The 20397-nt window shown below is 40.5% G+C and overlaps 1 protein-coding gene across 1 annotated transcript; it reads right to left on the bottom strand.

Annotated features, from left to right (window-relative positions):
* Window positions 1–408: 408 nt before the first annotated feature.
* heg1 (heart development protein with EGF-like domains 1) lies at window positions 409–19842 on the bottom strand. Its single transcript, XM_066687300.1, has 13 exons — window positions 19347–19842; window positions 8333–9898; window positions 6535–6651; window positions 5981–6106; window positions 4953–5038; window positions 4340–4401; window positions 3895–4055; window positions 3650–3784; window positions 3349–3391; window positions 3202–3239; window positions 3012–3099; window positions 2092–2269; window positions 409–1800 (listed from the first exon to the last, which is right to left on the bottom strand). Exons 1-13 carry the CDS (start codon window positions 19705–19707, stop codon window positions 1657–1659), a joined length of 3105 nt encoding a protein of 1034 aa, XP_066543397.1. The 5' UTR covers window positions 19708–19842; the 3' UTR covers window positions 409–1656.
* Window positions 19843–20397: the final 555 nt, after the last annotated feature.

The raw sequence follows: 20397 nt of genomic DNA, 5'->3' as shown, positions 1-20397 counted from the left end.
TTTACCGAACCTTAATTGCAGCTATAAAGGTGGTTAATTATTACAAATGAATAACTGTTGACATTTATAATGGCTGTTTCTGAAAATGTGTATTTCATACTTTGTTAACTGCCATTTGCTGTATATTTGTAGGCATGCTTTGAACATGCCTTTTGAACAATGAAAACATGGGTCTGTATTCATAAAACTTTAACATGAAGTTAAATCTACCACCCATTTCTTTTTAAAATATAAAAAAGTCTGAAAAAACATTATTTTTCCTTAACACTCTGTTAAATGAAAATTACAGTTGAAACACTTTAAAATATTTTGTTTATTTGTTTTCACTATGCATGTCTGACTATAACGCCAGAATTAATTAGATAGTTCATTAAAATATATATATATATATATATATATATATATATATATATATATATATATATATATATATATATATCTGACAAGTTACAAATATTGTAAATCTTAAATAAGCATGGTCTTTAACATGATACAGGATACAAACAGAGAGCCAGAACACACAAATATAAAACAACAACACAAATCTATCAAACAAACAAACAAATAACTGGTCGCTACAGCATTTCATCTCAAATTACAAAACAACAGAAATTGTGTGTGAAAATGCATGATGGGTAAAAATAGAGAAAATAAATTAAGCGTTTTTCAAATGGGTTATCTTGTAAAACACTGAGGAAAATTATGGGACCGGCTATACATTGCTATCATAGTTTCAAATGTAGTAGTGTGATTTTGGTAGCAATCTTATCTATGAAATATGCAATGAAGACATGCTTAATACATTTTCACCTCTAAGCTTGTCATTGACAGAATTTACAGACTAGTTCAACCACATGTGTGACTGTTTAAATTTGTCCAGTGGATTCTGAATTTAAAGTGAAAGCATAACAAAGTACCTCATCAATACATCATGATGATATAATTGTAAGATACAATGCAGACCAGGTCAGTTCAGTTTTAGGGAAAGCTTCTTGATGGGGTGCATTCATATATTAACACTATTAATACGTTATACTCTAATAATTTATTCATCATAACAAGTCTTTTGGAGTGTCTTGAAACAGTCCCAAGAGTAGTTTGTGGTTGAGGGCTTATTTACTTTGAGTATTTTTTCAATTATACGACATTAGTAGCAGTTCATTATGATGGAAACATTTTCTATGATCGTATGGAGAGATAATCCTGTCCTTACACAAAACAAACAAACAAACAAAATGTATAACTTTCAATAATGCACACAATTAATTAAAACGAAAAAATAAATACATAATTTACAACGAAACATAAAACACATTCCTACAAAACAACGTGTGTAGAACGCGTGCAACTTTGACAGAAACAAACAAAGAGTCCAAAGAATTGGGACAAAGACGTTAACTGTACTGAGGAAGACGGTCCCTTGATTTGTTATTGCAGGGGAGTTATTTCCACACTCCACTTAGGTTCCCCTTGGAGGGTTTTTCTCTGGTCAAAGGTACATTTGAGTAGTAAGCCTTCACATTCAACGTCCTTTTCATCGAACATCGTCCTTTACATTGCTTTTTCACAGTACGTTGCTGGTTTTCAGTCGGTACACAACTGGCCAGCCTGCTGTAGGCATCGATCATTCAACAGGCGCTGCCAACATTGCTTTGGTTAAAAGTAGTCTCTCCTCCGTGTGTCATCGCTTATGAAAGAGGGGTTGTATTGTCCCGGGTAGATACAAGAATGCCGAGAGCCCGGCAAACCAGAGTACGGGTAGAGGCCATTTCTTTCCAGCTCATGATTTCTGAGAGCGGGCTGCAACGTACAAACACACAAAAAAATAAGTGAAAAATTCCTATACACTTATTACAAAATAGGCTAAGATCTATTCATTTAAAATCAAGATCTGGACAATATTAATTCCATTCATGGAGTTATACATTAGTGATCAAATGTATTGAAATACCTGATGTTGTGTGTTACTGGATCTTATTTGTTTAAAGATAGTTAAAAAAACTGTATGTATTTAAATACTTCATGGGAAAGCAATACGTCTACGAGCTCGACCTACAGAGGAATACCGTACAGAGGAATATATATACGTACTGAATAATATATGTCCGTCATCTGAAGGAGGTTCTTGGTGCTCCCGTTCTCCTGCATCTCAATGGTCTCTCTGCCCCACTCCACGGAGATCCTGTTGCTCTTGGGATACTCGGCATACGGAGACATCTGAAACTCCCCGCTTTTGAAGATTAGTTTACTGATGTCGTTTTTGTCCTTCCTGGGAGAAGATGAAAAAGCCATCGTTTTAATGGCGCAAAGGCACTGCAAGCAAAGTACGGATGATGGGGAGACCTGGATATTTTGTGTTTTGTGTTTCTGACATCCATGAGGAATATCATAATGACATCATCAAATACCCCATTGTGACACACGAGGTTTCAAAATCTGTTTTTATAAAGTTGGCCCCAAGAATAAAGAAAATAAGAAAAAATAACTTATTCTCAGTTGATATTGTGTTTTCTATACAGACCAGGAAATACTGAGCTACTGACGTTCATGTAAGGGGTAAACATCAGTGCAAAATGTCCTATCAGTTGATTGGTTTGCACAGCAGCACATTCCTGACTGATACTTTACACTTCTCAGAAAGTAGAACATTGGATTTTCTTATCTAAATGAGGTCTTTTTTATATCTTAATATTATACAAACCAGCATTTGACTTCCTTACGTCAAGATGACACCGATACAATGGTGGTGGACTTGAAATCTAACTCATGGTTTTATCTAGTTCATGGTGACACAATACAAATATAGTCTCTCCACAAACACAACGATAAAAAATAAATATAAATAACAGTGACTTATTTTGGAGAGCCATGTACGTTTATCTCTGTTCTACCATGACAAATAATGCACATATTCAACTCTTAGTCCTGTAATACTCAATAATAATATTTCACTTGTTTTCTTGACTCCCACACTGTCACTCTCTGTGTAAAGTATTTGATCTGACTCTCACCTGCAGCAGGTCACTATCAGAGCAACGAGCAGAACCAACAGCAAACCGCCTCCGGCAGAAGACACAACCACAGTGATGAGTTTGTAAACTGAAAAGGGAAAAAAACATACAATTAAGGCAAGTTCATTTTGTAGTGGTTCTTGTTGACTCTTCAAATTAAGTTATTCTTATGTTAAGAGGGTTTACTCACAATTCCCACAGTTGAATCCTCCAAACCCAAAGGGACAGCTGCAAAGAAAAAAGATACACCAATCTATTTAGTGTGAGTACATTAATAAAGTGTATTGTTTTTACTAAATATGTATTAGATTGCTTAAATTGTCTTCACTGTCCTTACCTTACACAAGTGCCGTTCTCCAGTTTAAAACCATCATCACATGCTAAGGACAAAAAAAGCAAAGTAGTGATTCAAATAAAGGCCAAAAAACATTTTTAAATGTAATTTGATTTGTCTTTAAATACATTAAAACACATTTTATCTGCATTTATGCGTCATATTTTTTATTATGCATACATTAGAAAAGCTTATCTGGTACTATAGCATTTCAACAGCTATACTACTACAGAACATACTCCTCTGTAATTCCTTTTCCAAATATTGTAGTTGTATAAAAGCACACTATTGTAGAAAACCATACCTCCACATAATGAGACGTCCGGTTTGTATTTGAAATAGCCTGCCTTGCACTGACAGACCGCAATTCCAGTGGTGTCCGTACATGTGGACCTGTTAGTGTCACACTGGGGATGAATCCTGGCACATAAACTCAGATCTGGAAAAGGGAAGAGACACACGGCATGAGGGCCAAACCTTTAAATCACACTTTTCTGTCTCTTACACTACACTGCAAGGGAAGATGTTAGAAGGAAAAGCCACATCTACCTTCATAGGACAGGTATTGCCAAAGCCTGTGCCCACAGCCGGTTCTCGCGGGGACGCAGTTCCTCATGTATTCGTCTATGTGTCCGTGCACATCCACGTGGGTCACATTCGCATTGATGGAGAAGATATTGACTGCAGAAATATTGACCTCACCATTCCCACTGAAAGCGAAGTAACATAAATCGATTACATGTCTGTGTTTTAACAGCATCTAACACGGCATTGGGGTCCTTGGAAAATCTACTATTTCGTTGGTAATTCAAAGCAGTAAGTATTTAAGCAAAATCCCCACAGAAATATATATAGTCATGCTCAGATGAGGATGTTAATCAAACAATGTCATGGTATACAATGGTACCCAATCTAATTATTAATAAAAAAGAAGACTCAATGGAGATCTAAACATTAAAATAAAAGATCAGCAAATAACAAAATGGGGCCGTACCTTTTGTTCAGATGTACAGTAGATTTAGAGTAGCCCCTCAGGTGTGAAAGTGATGCATTCAGCTGAAAAGAAAAGGAAGCAATATTTCAAGGACCATCTGCCTTATAGCAAGTGTCCGAGTGATGACGTGGCGAATCTGGGGTCTGAAAAAGATGCCAACAAGAAACAGCAGGGTTTCGTACAATCTGTGCCGGTGATCCTTTCACTCTGGAAGCCAAATGGTTTGGATGTATGATCTCATGACAGCTCAGAAACTGCAGATGGGCCGCCTGGTTATTCAGCATGTGTCACCTTAACAAAATCAGATGCTTTTGTCACTTTCTGGAGGAGCATCCCTCCCTACACCGGTTCAACTGTGTCCCTGGCAGATTGATGCAATCTGCTGGATGAAAGGTTGTGTTTACTCCAAGGACTTCCAAGACCCCTGATCTGAGCTAAATTCCTCAAGCAACAGACTTCACGCCATTCATTTTATTTGCACCATGTATGAAATAACAACACAGGAAAGGTTTTGGGAGAAAGGAGGCCATTCAGGGCATCATCTGGAAGTCATGAGGGAAGATGCACACCCACAATTACATCCAAACTGCATCTGAATCAAAACCAAACTTACCATTAGTATTATTTCTCGCTGTATTTCATGGGTATTCATGTTCTTTTGCATGTTTTGACCTTTAAAAGTGCCCAGGAATGTCTTCACTGTGGAAACAAGAGGCAAGACAAAGCAAGGTCAGCATCCATCGATAGCTTGATTGTGGTGTAAATAACATGTTGATGAGGGATGTGTTCCAGATAAACTTTTGGATGGGGTCTCCAAAACGGCAGGCTATGATTATGAATATTTCAGAGCAGGCAATATACGAGGGCCGGGAGCTGTTTCTCAATGGCATACAAATGGGGTTTCAGTTGTATTTCAAAGCATCCATTTGTGTTTATACTGTATTCTACCAGTCAAACCCGTGTAGCAGGATTTATCTTTTTGCAGCCAGAGGGACTGGAGAGGGGTGTCCCAGTTAACGGGACGGGTGCTCAAATATATACATATAATCTCCTGGTTAACGAAGTTGGGTATGTAGTATAGTTTTAGTTCCTCTATCCTCTTAGTTTCATAGTTCCTCTATGGGCAATGCATGTATGTATGCAAGTTAGCATATATAATCACCAATTTGTGATTTGGTGTGAGGGGTGTAGATGTAAATTGGTTTGGCTACTCTCTCAGTGGTTCCTTCCCAGAGATGGAGGCTCTCTCTGGCTGAACTCCTGCAGCAGCACTTTGAATCGGTCTATAATGTGTCCCCACCGATACAATAAAGGCTTGTTATCATTGCCTTATTTACATACTCGTGAACTGTGATCTTGAAAGCCTTGTTGTTGATTCACACATAAAGTGCAGGGTTATAAAGGCATGATAAGGCATTCACCGTAGGGTTTTATGATCCTTCCTGGATTGGACTTTACCCAGAAGTGAACAGAGCAATATGTTAATATAGCAATAAAAACAATCATTAGGTGCTAAGTTTAAAACATAGATTAAAACTATATTGGGGTTAATTTGTCTGCCCAGGTGTAATCAATACATTTGCAACTACAGAGAAACTTGACTCTGTATTTCCATTATTGCACATCGTCCCTGTGTCTTACCAAGGGCGCACGTCCTTCCCTTTTCCAGCTGATACCCCAGAGCGCATTCGCAGGTGAATGACCCGTGGGTGTTGACGCACATTGAGCCCGCGGGGCAGGGACTGGTCTGACCACACTCATCCACATCTGAGCGAGAGACAGAATCGGAGAGTTAGATGTCAGCTAAAGAAAGGCAAAGCATGTATCCCATAACAGCATTTAGTTTCTTTTAAAAAATAATCTAGCTCAGCAGATTTGTGTCTATGAGAACAGCAGTGTAATTACCACCATAGATAATGTTCTTCTCCGAGTGTCTGAAGTGTTTAATATCTTACACATTTATGGCTCGTTATGAATTTGTACAAGATAATTTGGGTAGTTCAATGAAAACTTGTTTTGAAAAATAATTCATATATTTCAACCTGGCCTTCCAGAACGAGAACATTTAAGACTTTCCAAAAAAATATTGTATTTTGTAGGGAATGTTATGGTGATGAGCTGTACAGATGTTAAAGGTTAATAATATCCATAAACAACTGCAGATTAAACACTATGGTCATCAAAGGAGGCTTTACCTTCACTGCAAACGTCTCCTTTCCACGAGGAGGTACAGATACAGTGGCGCTGTCCTGTGCCATGCTCAAGGGCACATTTGCCGCCATTTAAACAAGGATTGGGTTTACACAAGTTCACTGTTGATAGAAAACAAATATAGCACAGATTAAAGACATGAATTGTGCATTTGATATCTTTGCTATTTTCAGCATCACTAGATATATATTTTTTGGATTCAAATGTTTTGAATTATTTAGGCACATCCTGGCAAGGTAAGGGTGATAAAGTTTCACATGTATTTTCCACCAATGGCAAATCATTGACTTGTAATCGAGGAGGGCATGTGTTCTAGTCTGATAAGGCACTTCTTGGCAGGTGTTGAAATACATCATAATACTATACAGTACCCAAAGCTATCTGTGTAGAAGTTGTGCAATTCCAGCCTGGAACTGCTGTAGCTCTGCCTGTGAACTTTAGACCACAGCCCCGTGGAAGGGTGTGAGCAGCAGAGGAAATTAGGGCATGGGCGTTAATGACGCAGTATTCTGTAATTCCCTGATGGGGGTAAACAGCAACCTAAAGCTGATGTCCGGAAGAGTTTGATCAAAATTGAACCAGCACTTTTAAGCAGAGCCGGCCACTTGCACAACTGAAGCACAGCTGAGTCACAGCGCAACATCTGGACTGTCCTGAATGAACTCCAACACATGAGCATTGACTTAATGTTTCAATCAACCATTCGGAGAAGCTGGATTTTAGTATCTATTTCTCTGTGAATGCATTTTTAACAATATAAAAACTTAACCCTGTGTCAGTCCTGTGCCTTGTCAAATTGCAACCCTTCGACAACAACCGTTTACAAAAACAGCAACCAAAATAATATTTAGTATTCCTTAGCATCGCATAATTCCCATAATTTTCACAGGCGTGCATTAAATATAGTATACACCCCTTATCTTTCGTGTGTCTCATACAAAATATGTGTCAACACCTGTAATTACTCTTCATATTAATCCAGTCCCTACTGTTACTGTTATATTTTGTAGAATTAATAATGGCTTTCATTTTTTAACACTGCTTTTCTAAACATCGCCATGCATGCGGAAGCTCAAAGATTAAATTAGCAAGATGGTTTAGTGGATTAGCTATTCCAATGATGCAGGATTGCTGAAAGGGTTTTATATGACCACCTGGGTACTAACTTTATATAAAAGTGAATAACCTCTATTAATGTTTAACGAATGTATTAGACCCACTCTATTTTTGCGAGTATTGACTATAGGACATGACTCAGTCTATAACCATCTTGGCATCGTATTGAACTTGACTTTACAACAGGGCCACTGCATCCGATTTAATGTTATCTCGGGTACAACAAGTAAACAACAACAAAACTATTTGGAACTCAAGCATTTAATGGATATGTTTTGTATCTCCGTATGTAAATGTATTATTTTATGAAACTTGAATGCCTGCACAACCTTAAGCACATAGGAGGTGATATTTGCACATTTGCTGCTAGAAGCTTTATGATCCAAGACACTTGTCAGGCAGGTCTGAGAGAATTAACAACAACCTGCTCTGTGATTTGAAAACACAGCATTAAACAGAAGCATGTCTGTTTCTGCTTTCACTACATGTAGCGAACACTAGATGGAGCTGTTATATTATATTTGTGTAGCTTACTTTTCAGGTCATAACTATGGAAGTGGCTTTGTCTTGGTATCAAGCAGGCCTTGCCAGTTAGGATAAGATATTGTCAGCCTTCTTACAATGCGTACAAGTAATTTCTGCAGAAAAAATATTTACTCAAATTACCTGACGCGACTGTGGTCGTTATCATTTTCGTTGTACTTGTAACTTGGGCTGCCGTTGTTGCTTTCTCAGTGGGCTTTTCAGTGACGGGCAAGGTGGCAGTCGTCCTTCTTGGCACCGGAGTCCTGTAAGACGCGGTTGTGTGGGCACTGGTTCCCGAGGTTTTCCCCGGGGTGGCGGTACTTGTTTCTAACACTAAGGTCGTGATATCGGTGGGAGAAAGGCTAGTCCCCGAGGAACTCTGGGTGTGCATCCCCTCGGTCCTGGACGTCGAGGGTTGCTGAGACGATGCGTTGGTTGTCTGGGGTTTTATTGTGGTATGGGTGGCCGAGGACGTGATGTGTTCATTTGGAGACTCCTCTGTTGTGCTCGGTACATATAAATGCGTCGTTACAGGGGGCGGAGGGGTAACTAGCTGGGTTTTGTTTAACGGTGTCCTTTGGGTGGTACTGCTGGGTGTTGTGGTGAGGACCTCTGTCGTTTCTGCCATCTTTTGCGTTTCAGAAGTAGTCAGTTCCCCACCAGAGCTGTTGGTGACAGTAGAGCTGGAAGAGCCGATTTCATCGCCAGAATCAGCCACCGTGGTCTCGGTGTCGGGCTGCACCGGCGGGTCAGTGGCCACAGTCTCATCAGTATCATTCACGGACAGTACTGTTTGTGGCTGGATTGGTTCTGTGGTGTCATCTGTGCCGGTTAATAAAGGCCCGGTAGAAGATTCCGTGGTCATACTAGTGTTGGTTCCTGAAGTCACAGAGTGCTCCGTGCCTGCCTGGGAGCTGTTGGTGACACCAGGGTCATAAGACGAAAAAGGTGGCAATGAAGGAGATGGGGTTCTGGACGTGGTTTCCAAAGAGGAAGAGGTCTCTTCAAACGTACCGGTGGAATTCATCGATTCCGTGGAGTTGTGAGAAGAACTGAAAGGTGATGTGACCTTAGTAGAACTGTCTGATGTCTCATCAAAGGACCCTCCAGTTACATTCGGAGAGCCCGAGCTAGTGAACTCGCTCCCTGAGGTGTTGGAGGCGAGCTGATTTGTCCCTGTGGTTCCGTCTGTGCTCCCCGACCCGAGCTGATTTGTCCCTGTGGTTCCGTCTGTGCTCCCCGACCCGAGCTGATTTGTCCCTGTGGTTCCGTCTGTGCTCCCCGACCCGAGCTGATTTGTCCCTGTGGTTCCGTCTGTGCTCCCCGACCCGAGCTGATTTGTCCCTGTGGTTCCGTCTGTGCGCCCCAACATGAGCTGATGTGTCCCCGTGCTTCCTTCTGTGCGCCCTGACCCGATACGATCTGTCCCCGTGCTTCCTTCTGTGCGCCCTGACCCAGTGGAGGTGACCTGGGACTGGGCCGTTGATCGTCCTTCGCTGCTGCTCTGGTCCGATTGTCCCATAGTGTAGGTTTGGGTTTGGTTCTGGCTTGCTTCTGAGGAGGAAGTGCTATCTGTAGTTACAGACAATAAAGTCCTCTCTCCAGCTCTTGTGAACGTGGAGGAGATGTAAGTGCTGTCTGTCTGAGAGGGGGAATTCCAGCTCTCTGTGTCTGTCAGGGTGCCAGTCTGTGGGCTGTATTCTGTGGCTGGAAAAAACAAAACAAAAAGAAAAGGAAGACGTGAGGAAACAGCTGTCGATCAGTAAAGAGTTGGAATGGACTTTAAACAGAATGTATTCTCCACAATTAGACTAACGAGAGCGTCAGTTAATTTATTAGGTCCTCATATGGAGAGATGTCAACAACACTATAAAGAGAGACATGGGTTGGTTGTGATCAGCAAGAGTAATTTATTTCTTGATCTCTGAAATTTGCATCTAATTAACTAACTAGAACAGAAAACAGTTTTCCCACCTCCTACCCTGCTGGTTGTTGTTCCAACCGATCTCACAATTACTTAATTGAACCCTTAATTGAACTAATCATTTCCTAAATCAGAGCCTTTGACTTATTTTAAACAGTAGGGGTTTTAAGCTAATTATAGATTTGTATAAACTTATTTTAAAAAAAAAACCTCTTTCATTCACAATTTAAAAAGTCAAATGTAAGCAGATTATTACTTCCATTAAGGTTCAATTAAGTAATTGTGTGCTAGTTGGAACAAAAACCAGCAGGGTAGAGTTGGGAACCCCTGCACTAAACAGTAAACACTTCACACATTAATCTTTATAGCCTTGCAACACCTCCGAACTGCCACTAGAGGACGTCTGCTCACAGCGAGTTCCTTATCACTTATCAGGTCCAATTCTGTGGAATGTGTTGAGAAGTGGCTGCGGATGTAATGATTGTGGGTGGAGAACAATTGGCAGCCAAGCCCGTCTAAGCTAACAAAAGCTTGAGCCCTAAATATGGAGGCTACTGGGTGCAGTGGGATTTGAAGTTTCCTTCCTTCAGCTGACCCTGTAAGAGCCCGTGTTCAAACATCCTCGCTCCCAGCGTTAACCTTTAATTCTCTCGAGTTCAGAATAAGGTAGTTGTGTCGTTCAGAACAAAACCCTTTCCCAGAAATTAGTCGAAATTCGGACAGTGTTGTGTATGGAAGCTGGTATTCATCTTTGCCATCACAGTAAATGGGAAATATGTAAATTAAATGTGCAAAATATGCAGGTGATAAAACTCAGCCGTTTGATACACAGTTTGCTTCTGTGACATCATCAGGGAATGAACCAGTGGGTGAGAGTGATGCAAGTGTCCATTAATTGCCAAAAAAGCCCCATAATAAATAGGGCATAAAGGTTGAATGTGGCCACACCCAATTAACTGAATATCTATCCGAAATCATCATTATAAAATGCCATCCTCCAATAGTAAACAATATCTCTGTATGGATACTATACAGCCACCCTGTTTTTTCACCAGTTACACTGTTTGTTGTGTCCTGTAAACTGGACACTTACATCTGTGGCACAGTTATTCTACTTGACATGACTTAAATCTCCAACTAATGCGCTGGAGCCTCGCAGACTGCCGGGGGTGGTGGGGGTGGGGGGCGCTGGCAGGGCTCCACCAGAGTGAAGCTGCTGGGGTCTGTGAAACAATGGAGCCAGGAGCTTCAGAAAAACATCCTGACTGTAAAACATGGCAACGACACGAGAGCGCGGGTCAGGGAAGGGTTCAGGCACAGAGCAGTGCACTCCGGCAAGTCGGAAAACAAGAGCCGAAATTAGGCCACTCGCAAAAACTGCACTTTTACACCCACTTACTGTCAGAGTGAAATGCAGGATGAAACGTTTTAAACCGAGGTGAGGCACAGACTCGAACCACAGGAGTAAATGTATTCCTTTTTTATGTTCCATGTTATGTAAATGCCTTGTGTATTTTGTGTCTTACATTTACTGACAACAACTTTATCTTTATATATATAATGACACCTCAACTTGTGTCCTGAAATCCTAATGCTCACCATTGTTTCCATTAAATACCTTGGGAGTAAGGGTATGTTGAAATGAAAATGATACACCCCATCACTAAGAGATAGCATCTATCAAACTATTCTGCCGTCTTCTCTAGTTATTTATTTAATACATTACATCTAATCTGGGACTAATCAGGAATGTCACAGCAGGAGTGAAAATAATCACAATTATTCTGCTGTAAGTGTGACTAAAATAATTGTGTCAATACGCAACCTTTGATAAGAATTCAAACAGGTTGATTCTGGACGTCAGGAACAAACAACACAATATTTCACTTTGTGTTTTTGTGTCCATGTCTGACGACCCAGGTTTTGCTGAATTTATGATCAAATGCACAGTTTGATTCATGGCAAGTATATCATGAGGTTTATCGTTCTCATTCTGACATTAAATTTAAACTGCTGCCCGCTGTGATATGTAGTTTCTGGGCTTTCTGTACAGGTTAAAATGGAAGCGTAAGTCAAGAGATACACGAATGAATACACTGCTGCACAGGAATTTGAAAATACAGTCCTGGGAGAAACATGAGACCTCCTGAGAAATGGGATCTGAATTACTCCTCATTAATCTAAATTAATACATACATATACATAGTTCATGTTTAGGGAATGAGGAACTGGAATGCAATCCAATAAATAAATTAACATAAACTTTAAAATAAACCTCCATAATTAATTATTCTTTTAAATCTGTGTTTCAATAACCATGTGACTAACCTGCATCCTTTGAATCTTCATTTTAGGAAGGCTTTGCAAACTTAAAATACCCTCTACACTAAACATCTGTGCTGTATTGCTGTTTGCAAGCATATGTCACTGCACATGATTTGCTCACAAGGCAGTTTCATTACTATCTGATTACAACAAGCACTTAATTCTATACCATTTATCTTGTGTGATCTCTGCAGTGCTAATCTAATGAAGCACCTCGGTTTCCTTTATTTACTGAAACAGAAATCAGAAAACAAGATACTTAATATGAAATTTATTTAGACATTTCCAAAAAAGATTTGCTTATTACGTTTGCCTGCACACGATGCACAAAAAGATGCTACACAAATCAACAGAAGGGACTATTTACATTGGCCTTGTCCAAACTGGTTTGGGTCGACACACGGTTGTTTTTATAACATAAACACATTTTCACCCAAAAAGGAACAAGTGTTTTTTGTTTAGTTGTGCATAAATTTATAGAAAAAAGTTCAATATATATATAGGTTCCACCTTTTTGTTAGAGATCACTAGAGTTCACTAATAAATCTACTGGGATTAATCTAGTTGAGATTAACCTCTGAGTACAGCAGCTAACTCTAAGCCATGTCAAACAACAAGAAAACACATTGTTGAAAAGCATTTTGGCGCTATAATAAACTCATGTGGATTTAAAAACAAAAATATTAACAAAAGGCCCCATTGGAATCAATTGGCTTCAACACTGATTCACACAAACAACACACATTTTACAACCATAACACAGACTCTAGTGATTTGTGTCATTATAAATCATATTGATTATTTTCTGAAGCTCAGGAGCATTGTTAGCCTTTGATTCAACCCCTTTTCAAAGTTAACGGGAGGTGACAGAATTTGGGCTTTAATCAGCTTTAGTCTATGATGTCAGGCTAAGTTTCTGTCAGATCAGATCATTTGCATTTTTCTGCTGCGAGAACACTGTGTAATTTCTGTCAGAAGTCCTGAGTGTAAATTCTGCATCACATATATCACTGCAGGAGAGTTTCTACATATCTGCCTGTGCAAATGTACTCCTCACTCTACAGCAGTACTGACTCGGGAAATTGCAAGTTTCTCATGTAACAAATGTAAAGTATTTGTTTCCTTTCAGGGCTGGACTGTGGATTCTGTGGAAAGAAACATTGTGGACGGAATCACAATCAAACATACATGCATAGATTCAGACATCGAAACATACATCACCAGATAAAAATGAAGATTTTTCTTTCTAACGATGATAATAGACTGCTGTTACTCTCAAACCAAAACCAAGATGTTTCCATAGTTAAAACTATCAGAAGTGTAAGACGTGGTTCTCTGCTAAGAAAGTGCAGGAGAGAACAGAAAGGTCCATATTAGAGATTCCCAACCAGGAGGCTTGGGATCTCCGTGGGACTTTAAAGATTTTTACACATTTTACGCAATCATCGTAAAAAACGGCCGCCAATTGTTCTACATTTACAAGGCAGACCTGCCTTTAAAACATTAATGGTGGATCTATTGACCTGCAGTTGTGATCTCACTATACATATACTGTATATATTTCCAATAAATCTGATGTTTAAACTGAGTGGGCCCTTGTTCAGAAGGGGAGATTTAAAAAGGGGATGCACCAAGGCCAAAAAGATTTAAAAAAAATCCCTGGTCTACAGTATTAGATAGCTCATTTAATGTCACCTTGTTCGAGTTCATCTCATCGCTTCCTGAAACGTCCTGTGAACCTCAGTGGAGTCAGAGAGCATCAGTAGAGCCCTCTTTATCGATGTCCAGTTCATTGTGGATGAAACCATAACAGAGCTGGTGGGGGGCACTCTGCTTTGATGTGGCGCAGGGTAGTGTGCAATGAACTGCTCTAGCAAGACCTAAAATAGACACAGCTGCCATGAACCAGTCACATCGGAACTGAGATATAATGAGGCGAGACGCCATCACTCGAAGTTTACAAACCTTTCCTTTTTTCTCTCTCGTTACCAGCCCCCCACCCTCAGAAAAGGTAAATAAACAAGTGCCTGTGAAAAGCATCAGATAAGGTTTCGAGACTATACTGTACGCTAGCAAAATACATCAGTTTAACCTGTAATCGAAAGATATGACTCGATCCCTTTGAGAGATTCATTTTAACTACAGGGAGGATATTGTAGCGATCTGGGTACTGTGAGGAAACGCATATATTACATAGACTCATATAGTGAGTTAACATCAGAAAGAAAAAAGGGTTATTTCCCATGAAAAGTTTGGAAGTCATTTAAATAAGTATAAATATATATTTTTTAAATGTATTCTGAACGGTTTATATAAATGTATCAGAATACTCTTTTACTATACGGTATGAATATAGGCTATAGGAATATACTTGTATATATTAAAACATTGTTTTGTTTATCCATGGCATTTGAGCTCAAATATTGTGGCATCCATCGTGCAATACAACCTGCAGCAACATTAATCCATATGTACTGTAAACCAGCATCACCGTTTAAATCTAAGCACTGTAAAAAAAACAGGCACCTTTTCTTCCCTGCTCTTTGGCTATTTACTAGTTTTTGCCTTCCAGCCTCAGTAATGAATGAGCTGGCAAACCTGTAAATCATGTTGGAGGTTAAGAGTCCCAGGTTTAAATTATAGATGACCAAACCAGTGATGAATGAAGTGCACTGACTTCCTCACAAGATGAATACGGAAGGTGGGGAGTGTTTGCGGTTTGCAGATTATTATCAAGCGTCCAGAGGATGGAAAAAAGCAACAACAGAGATGTCAGACTGGTGTTTTTGTGTGTATATATATTTAAACAAAGTAAAAGACTAAATAAAAGAGACATCCATTTCTTTCCATGAACTCAGCATTCAAAAAAGACCACAGTGAGTATGGGGAATTCAGTGGCAGACAAAGAGTGGATGGACTTGGTTTTATTTAACGTTCAGGCAAAAATGACACGTCTATAAAGCTGTCTATATTGGCACCACATGCTTCACATTTCTTCAGATCCTGCAAAGTAAGAGGAATGTGTTCCTGCTGTGTCTGCACTATCACACACGCAGCAAACACTGGGTGACCACAGAGGATTTTGCTCCACTTTTTCTGTAGGTGTCATTCGAATGCCATGGAATCCAGCACCCTAGCAATACCGCTATTAGAGCTATTAGAGTTTGCTGCCAGCCAGCATCGTTCAATAAGCGAACGCAGACTCTTTCTTTCACAATTGTGACAGAGTGAATTAGGTTAGAGGACCTAAGCTGTGCTGAAAGAAAGCTCAGACAAACAACAGTCTGTGGTTGACATTCATGGAGATTATATTCAGTGTTATGTTCCTGTTTAGGTCAACCCAGGAGAAATAGGAGTTTTAAGAGAAACTGAGAAAAACTGGACATCCATGTCCTTTTCCCTGCATGTAAACCCGTGATTCATGAACATGTGTGAATGATCTCATCCCACACCTTTACATGAGAGCAGGGAATTCACTTGTGTGGATTCCAAGATGGCAGAGCAATAAGATGTCACCTGACAACCATAGATATCTCAGGACGCAATTCTATCACCTATCTATCGTTCTCTGTGCATGCAAATCACCATTTCTCCTTTGACATGAGAGGGAGAACTGTACACATGGCTAATTTGCATATGAACTATGACCTTTCCCCTTAATTTCCATGATGTTGGGTCTTGATGAACAGAATAAACACAGTCCAAATAAACCCCACAAGGGAGAGGGTGTTTTTATCTTGGAACAAAATCTATCGAGCATGATTAGAACCCACATATAAACTCCAGCACTGGATTTAAGGTTGTCTGATGGCATTAGAAACAGATAAAAGCAGTGAATCAGAAACACACAGTTTCTGATAACAAGAAAGAAACTTACAAATATAGAAATTGTTCGCTGGTGGAGTTGCTGGGGTTACTTAAGGGGGAAATATTCTGACCAAATCACGTCTGTCTCTATCTGAGATCAATCCAGAGTACCTATTCAGTGTGCACCTCAACAGTCAAAAGATTGGGATGTGATTCAGATCTCCTTGACATGGTCCAAAGCTTCTGTTTGAGAAGGCTGCTGGGGTATGTCCTCTGCAAAGTATTTATTTTTAATTTCCTCTAGGAGGAGTTTTGTAGGATGCAGTTAAGCAAAACTAGAATGATAAGCAAATCGTAGGACCAATTTAAATGATTGCAAGAATAAAAAACAGATTTTAGCTTTTGGGCATTTTATTCAGTTCATGATTATTAATGCATGTTTCGGAGGCTGAATTCATATAAAGACAAACTGATTTTATTCAGGCCTTCCTGTACGCTTAGCATGAACTGTAAATCCCAAGGCTGAGTGGAAGCTGAGAGAGATCATCCTCTACAGAGCTTTCAGACCATACATTTGTCTTCGTCTCTGATGATATTTCACCAATATAACCACTGGTATTCATCTGTGCTTTCAGACAAATTGACATTAAGACATCTCACATCCAGAACCCTGAAACCCAATCCTGCTTCACGAGTGAGGCAACACAAAAGCCCCCGTCATCATAACTTATCATCAATCCGTTATAGAATGAATTTCCACTCACACTTTAGACTTAACTTAAAACACCACCCAAGAGAGAATTGTTGAAATAAAAAAATATATTTTATGATCTATTGCAGAGAGCACAATCTGTTCAAATGAAATACCTGAGGGGCACATTTCAAATGTCTGTTTCATATATTTTGTACTTGATGATTTGTACTTAAAAAGACATTTAAAGTCAATATTTCACCTGGCCTGTTCCCAATTTATTAATGCAGATTGTACTGCTGTAACCTCGTGGTCCAAGACTCTCAGACATCATTTATTTCAAGCTTTGGAGAGTCTGTGACTCGGAGCGGTACATTGTGTGGTGCCGCCTGGCAGGATCCTCAGCTCACAGCCAAGCGAGACATTCTGCATTGAGCCGAACAGAAGAGCTTCTCTTTTTTCACTGTTACGATATCTTGAGTCGCGGTTCACATAGAAGCCTTGCAATAATTAGTAAATGACTCTTATGCGAGGTTAGTATAAGAAATACTCATAAAAAGGGTGGAGAGTCCTATGGGTTTGACAGCTTTTGCTAGATTATATTTTGTAGAAAATAGCACCCAGGACTGTGCTTGGGGTATAATATTAATCATCACCATTGTGCATATGTGATACAACCTTTGAATGATTGTAAAAGTAGCCATGCAACTTGATATTAGACCAAATACATCACTGTCTACCCATCCACACTATAACAGTAGTAGAATAAAATATGTTATTAAAGTTACAATGCTTTATCAGTCTGTTTTTTCAATTGATTTGGATCCCTGTACCCTTAATTTGTTCAGCCTTAACAGATTACATTTAAATATTATTTGTAGATTTGATATTTTCTAACATGTAAACATCTGCGGCTGAGAATTCCCCTTTTTCTTTTCCATTACTAACAGTGAAAGATTTCTTTTATTATAATAATCACATCTGTTTTCCTCATTTTCCTTGAAAGCCTACCAAGTGTGTAAAACTCCTGGCACGTGGCTTAAAAACATTTGTATTCTTGCGGATACTTTTCAGAGAAAGCGATGGAGCAGGGGCTGGAATATGAGAGACAGGTTGCAAACCTTTGTATCATAAAATTGACAGAGAGAGAGAGAGAGAGAGAGAGAGAGAAAACTTTGATTTGAAATGTTTTCCTTTCCTCTCTCTCTCTCTCTCTCTCTCTCTCTGTCAATTTTATGATACAAAGGTAATTAATACAGCCTAATTGGAAATTTCACAGCTCTGTGACGATTGTTTCATGAATTCACTAATGACACTGGACCCAAGAACACTGAAAGTCTGATATGGACCAGTTGGGGGGACATCCTACGCAAAGATGAGCCCCCTTGCTACCGACAGAAGAGTCTGACTGGGGAGACAGTGTTGGCGGCCGGGCCGGGGTGTGTCAGGACAACAGCAGCTGTCCTCAGACCGTCAGGGTGTATTGTGCCATTTTGGACAGCAGGACATGGCCAGAATGAAAAGAATCCTTTACTGAGGGCCCATTCATTACAAACAGGCCTGAAAACGTGCAATGACCTGTTAAGAGTCCTGACTTAGAAACTCAGAATAGCAAATCAGGAAGAAGCTGGACTGGTAACGCAGCTGAAAGGGGGAGAACAGCAACACAGTCTCTCTGCAGCTTTCTGTGAGAAGTGTCCCACCTAGGACCGCAGTGGTCATAAGGTCAAGGGTGGGCCTGTGCTTAGGAAACACATGGTAAACAGCTGCTCCTTCCTAATTTATTCTATACTTCTAATACTCAATATCTTGCAGTGCAAGGAGAGATTGGCCTCTAAAACCCTCCCAGAAGGCTCACATGCTGAACCCTAATCACACAATGACCTCCCTGCACAATGACCTGCTGGAACAATGACCTCCCGACACAATGCTGGTATGGGCACACATGTGCTAATGGACACAAGTGTGGCATATTCCTGACTTATACTCAGTTATTCTTGTATTACTACATAAGTGTTTAGTGTAAATGGCAGTCATGCTGATATCATAGACCAATATTTAAATTATGTTATACAACTAGATTATAATGTAAATTATAATACAGCTAGAACCGTCTATAGGTTGGCATTTAATTTACAATATATGCGATCTCAGAAAGTTAAAAGCCTTTTTACATCCCCCTAATGGTTAATTGGTAATAGTTTCGATATATATTAAGTTGATTACTAGTTTAAGTGAAAGGATGGACTTCATAGTAATTACATATTAACCCTCATTTTAAAAAAAAGGAAATAATGTAGGTTTAAGTGTATAAAGTGTCCATCTGCAGAAAGCACACTGACATGATAAATATTTGACTTCACTAGCAGAGAGGCACCGTGTCTACAGACCCGATACAGCGACCCTACCGGCGCGGGATCCTGCCAGCGGCTGCTGCTCCTGCGCGACGCCGGAGAGGGACGCGCTTTCCCGGGCAGACGCAGTCTCTCCCCAGCCCGGCTCGGCGGCTGTGCTGGAGCTCACGACCTCGGCGGGCAGCTCCGTGGTCTCTCCCCAGCCAGTCCCGTTGGGGGTGAAGCTGTCCGTCTCCATCGCGGTGTCGGTATAGGATCCAGCCTGGAGAGGTTTAAAAAGACCCAGCAGCAGCACGCACAGAGGAGCGCTGCGCAGTAGCACTGAAGTGCACGTTGCCATGATGCTGCAGAAGGGAGGAAGGCGACGGAGATGCAGCCGGATAAGTAATCCTGCGGAGGGGCTCACAGCGCGCATCTGAGGCGGTCCATCTCGCCCGGGCTTCAGCTACAGATGCCAGCTGCGCTCCCTGTGCGCCATTGTGGCAGATAGCGGCACTTCAGGGCGCAGGGAGTGAAACAGAAGCGCAAGTCGCAGCGGCTCCTCCTCCGGACACTATATAACAGCTCCCACCCTTTTCATCAGCTCAGGATATCCTGCAACATTGTGCTCTGTGGCGATTGCGGCTGGAGTCCTCGCTTTTCTGCACATTGTGTCGGGTCGGGCTGTACTGAGCTGAGACACGCACACTGGCTTGTATTTTTAAGGAGGTGCAGTAGTTGCTTCTCCTGCGATGTGGAGAAACATCTGCAGGTTACGTGGCAAGATGAAAATGTTATTTCCAAATGCAATGAATGAGTTTCCCCCCCTTATTCTGGAGAGCAGCAGGTGAAATATGCAGACTTTCGCAGCAAAGCAGACTTAACCCAGTTGGTTTTTCCCCTATGGAGAATAGTTGGTTTTTCCACCCCAGAAACACAAACCTCCACCAGTTCCAGTAAAGATGGTTTCACTTTTGCATCTCTACTGCAAATAGTTTCAGTATGAATAGCAGGTGCTGCAAATTCATCCCAGGACGTGATTTTTGTCCGGGAGAAAGTATTAGCATTGTAGCCTGAAACTGGTTTATTATTTAGCACCTCAACCACCACGACAGCAGCATCCTGC

Source organism: Amia ocellicauda, chromosome 16 (genome assembly GCF_036373705.1).
Source record: "Amia ocellicauda isolate fAmiCal2 chromosome 16, fAmiCal2.hap1, whole genome shotgun sequence".
NCBI classification, from domain to species: Eukaryota; Metazoa; Chordata; class Actinopteri; order Amiiformes; family Amiidae; genus Amia; species Amia ocellicauda.
Note: the sequence above shows the minus strand (reverse complement) of the source record. Positions and strands in the feature narration are given on the sequence as shown.

Excerpts from the sequence above, each read along its gene's own strand:
- heg1 (XM_066687300.1), bottom strand. The coding sequence starts at position 19,707 with ATGCGCGCTGTGAGCCCCTCCGCAGGATTACTTATCCGGCTGCATCTC. Across the intron at positions 4,402-4,952 it reads AGCGAGAAATAATACTAATG|CTGAATGCATCACTTTCACA; the intron begins GTAAGTTTGGTT and ends TTTTCTTTTCAG. Across the intron at positions 3,240-3,348 it reads GAGAACGGCACTTGTGTAAG|CTGTCCCTTTGGGTTTGGAG; the intron begins GTAAGGACAGTG and ends TTTTCTTTGCAG.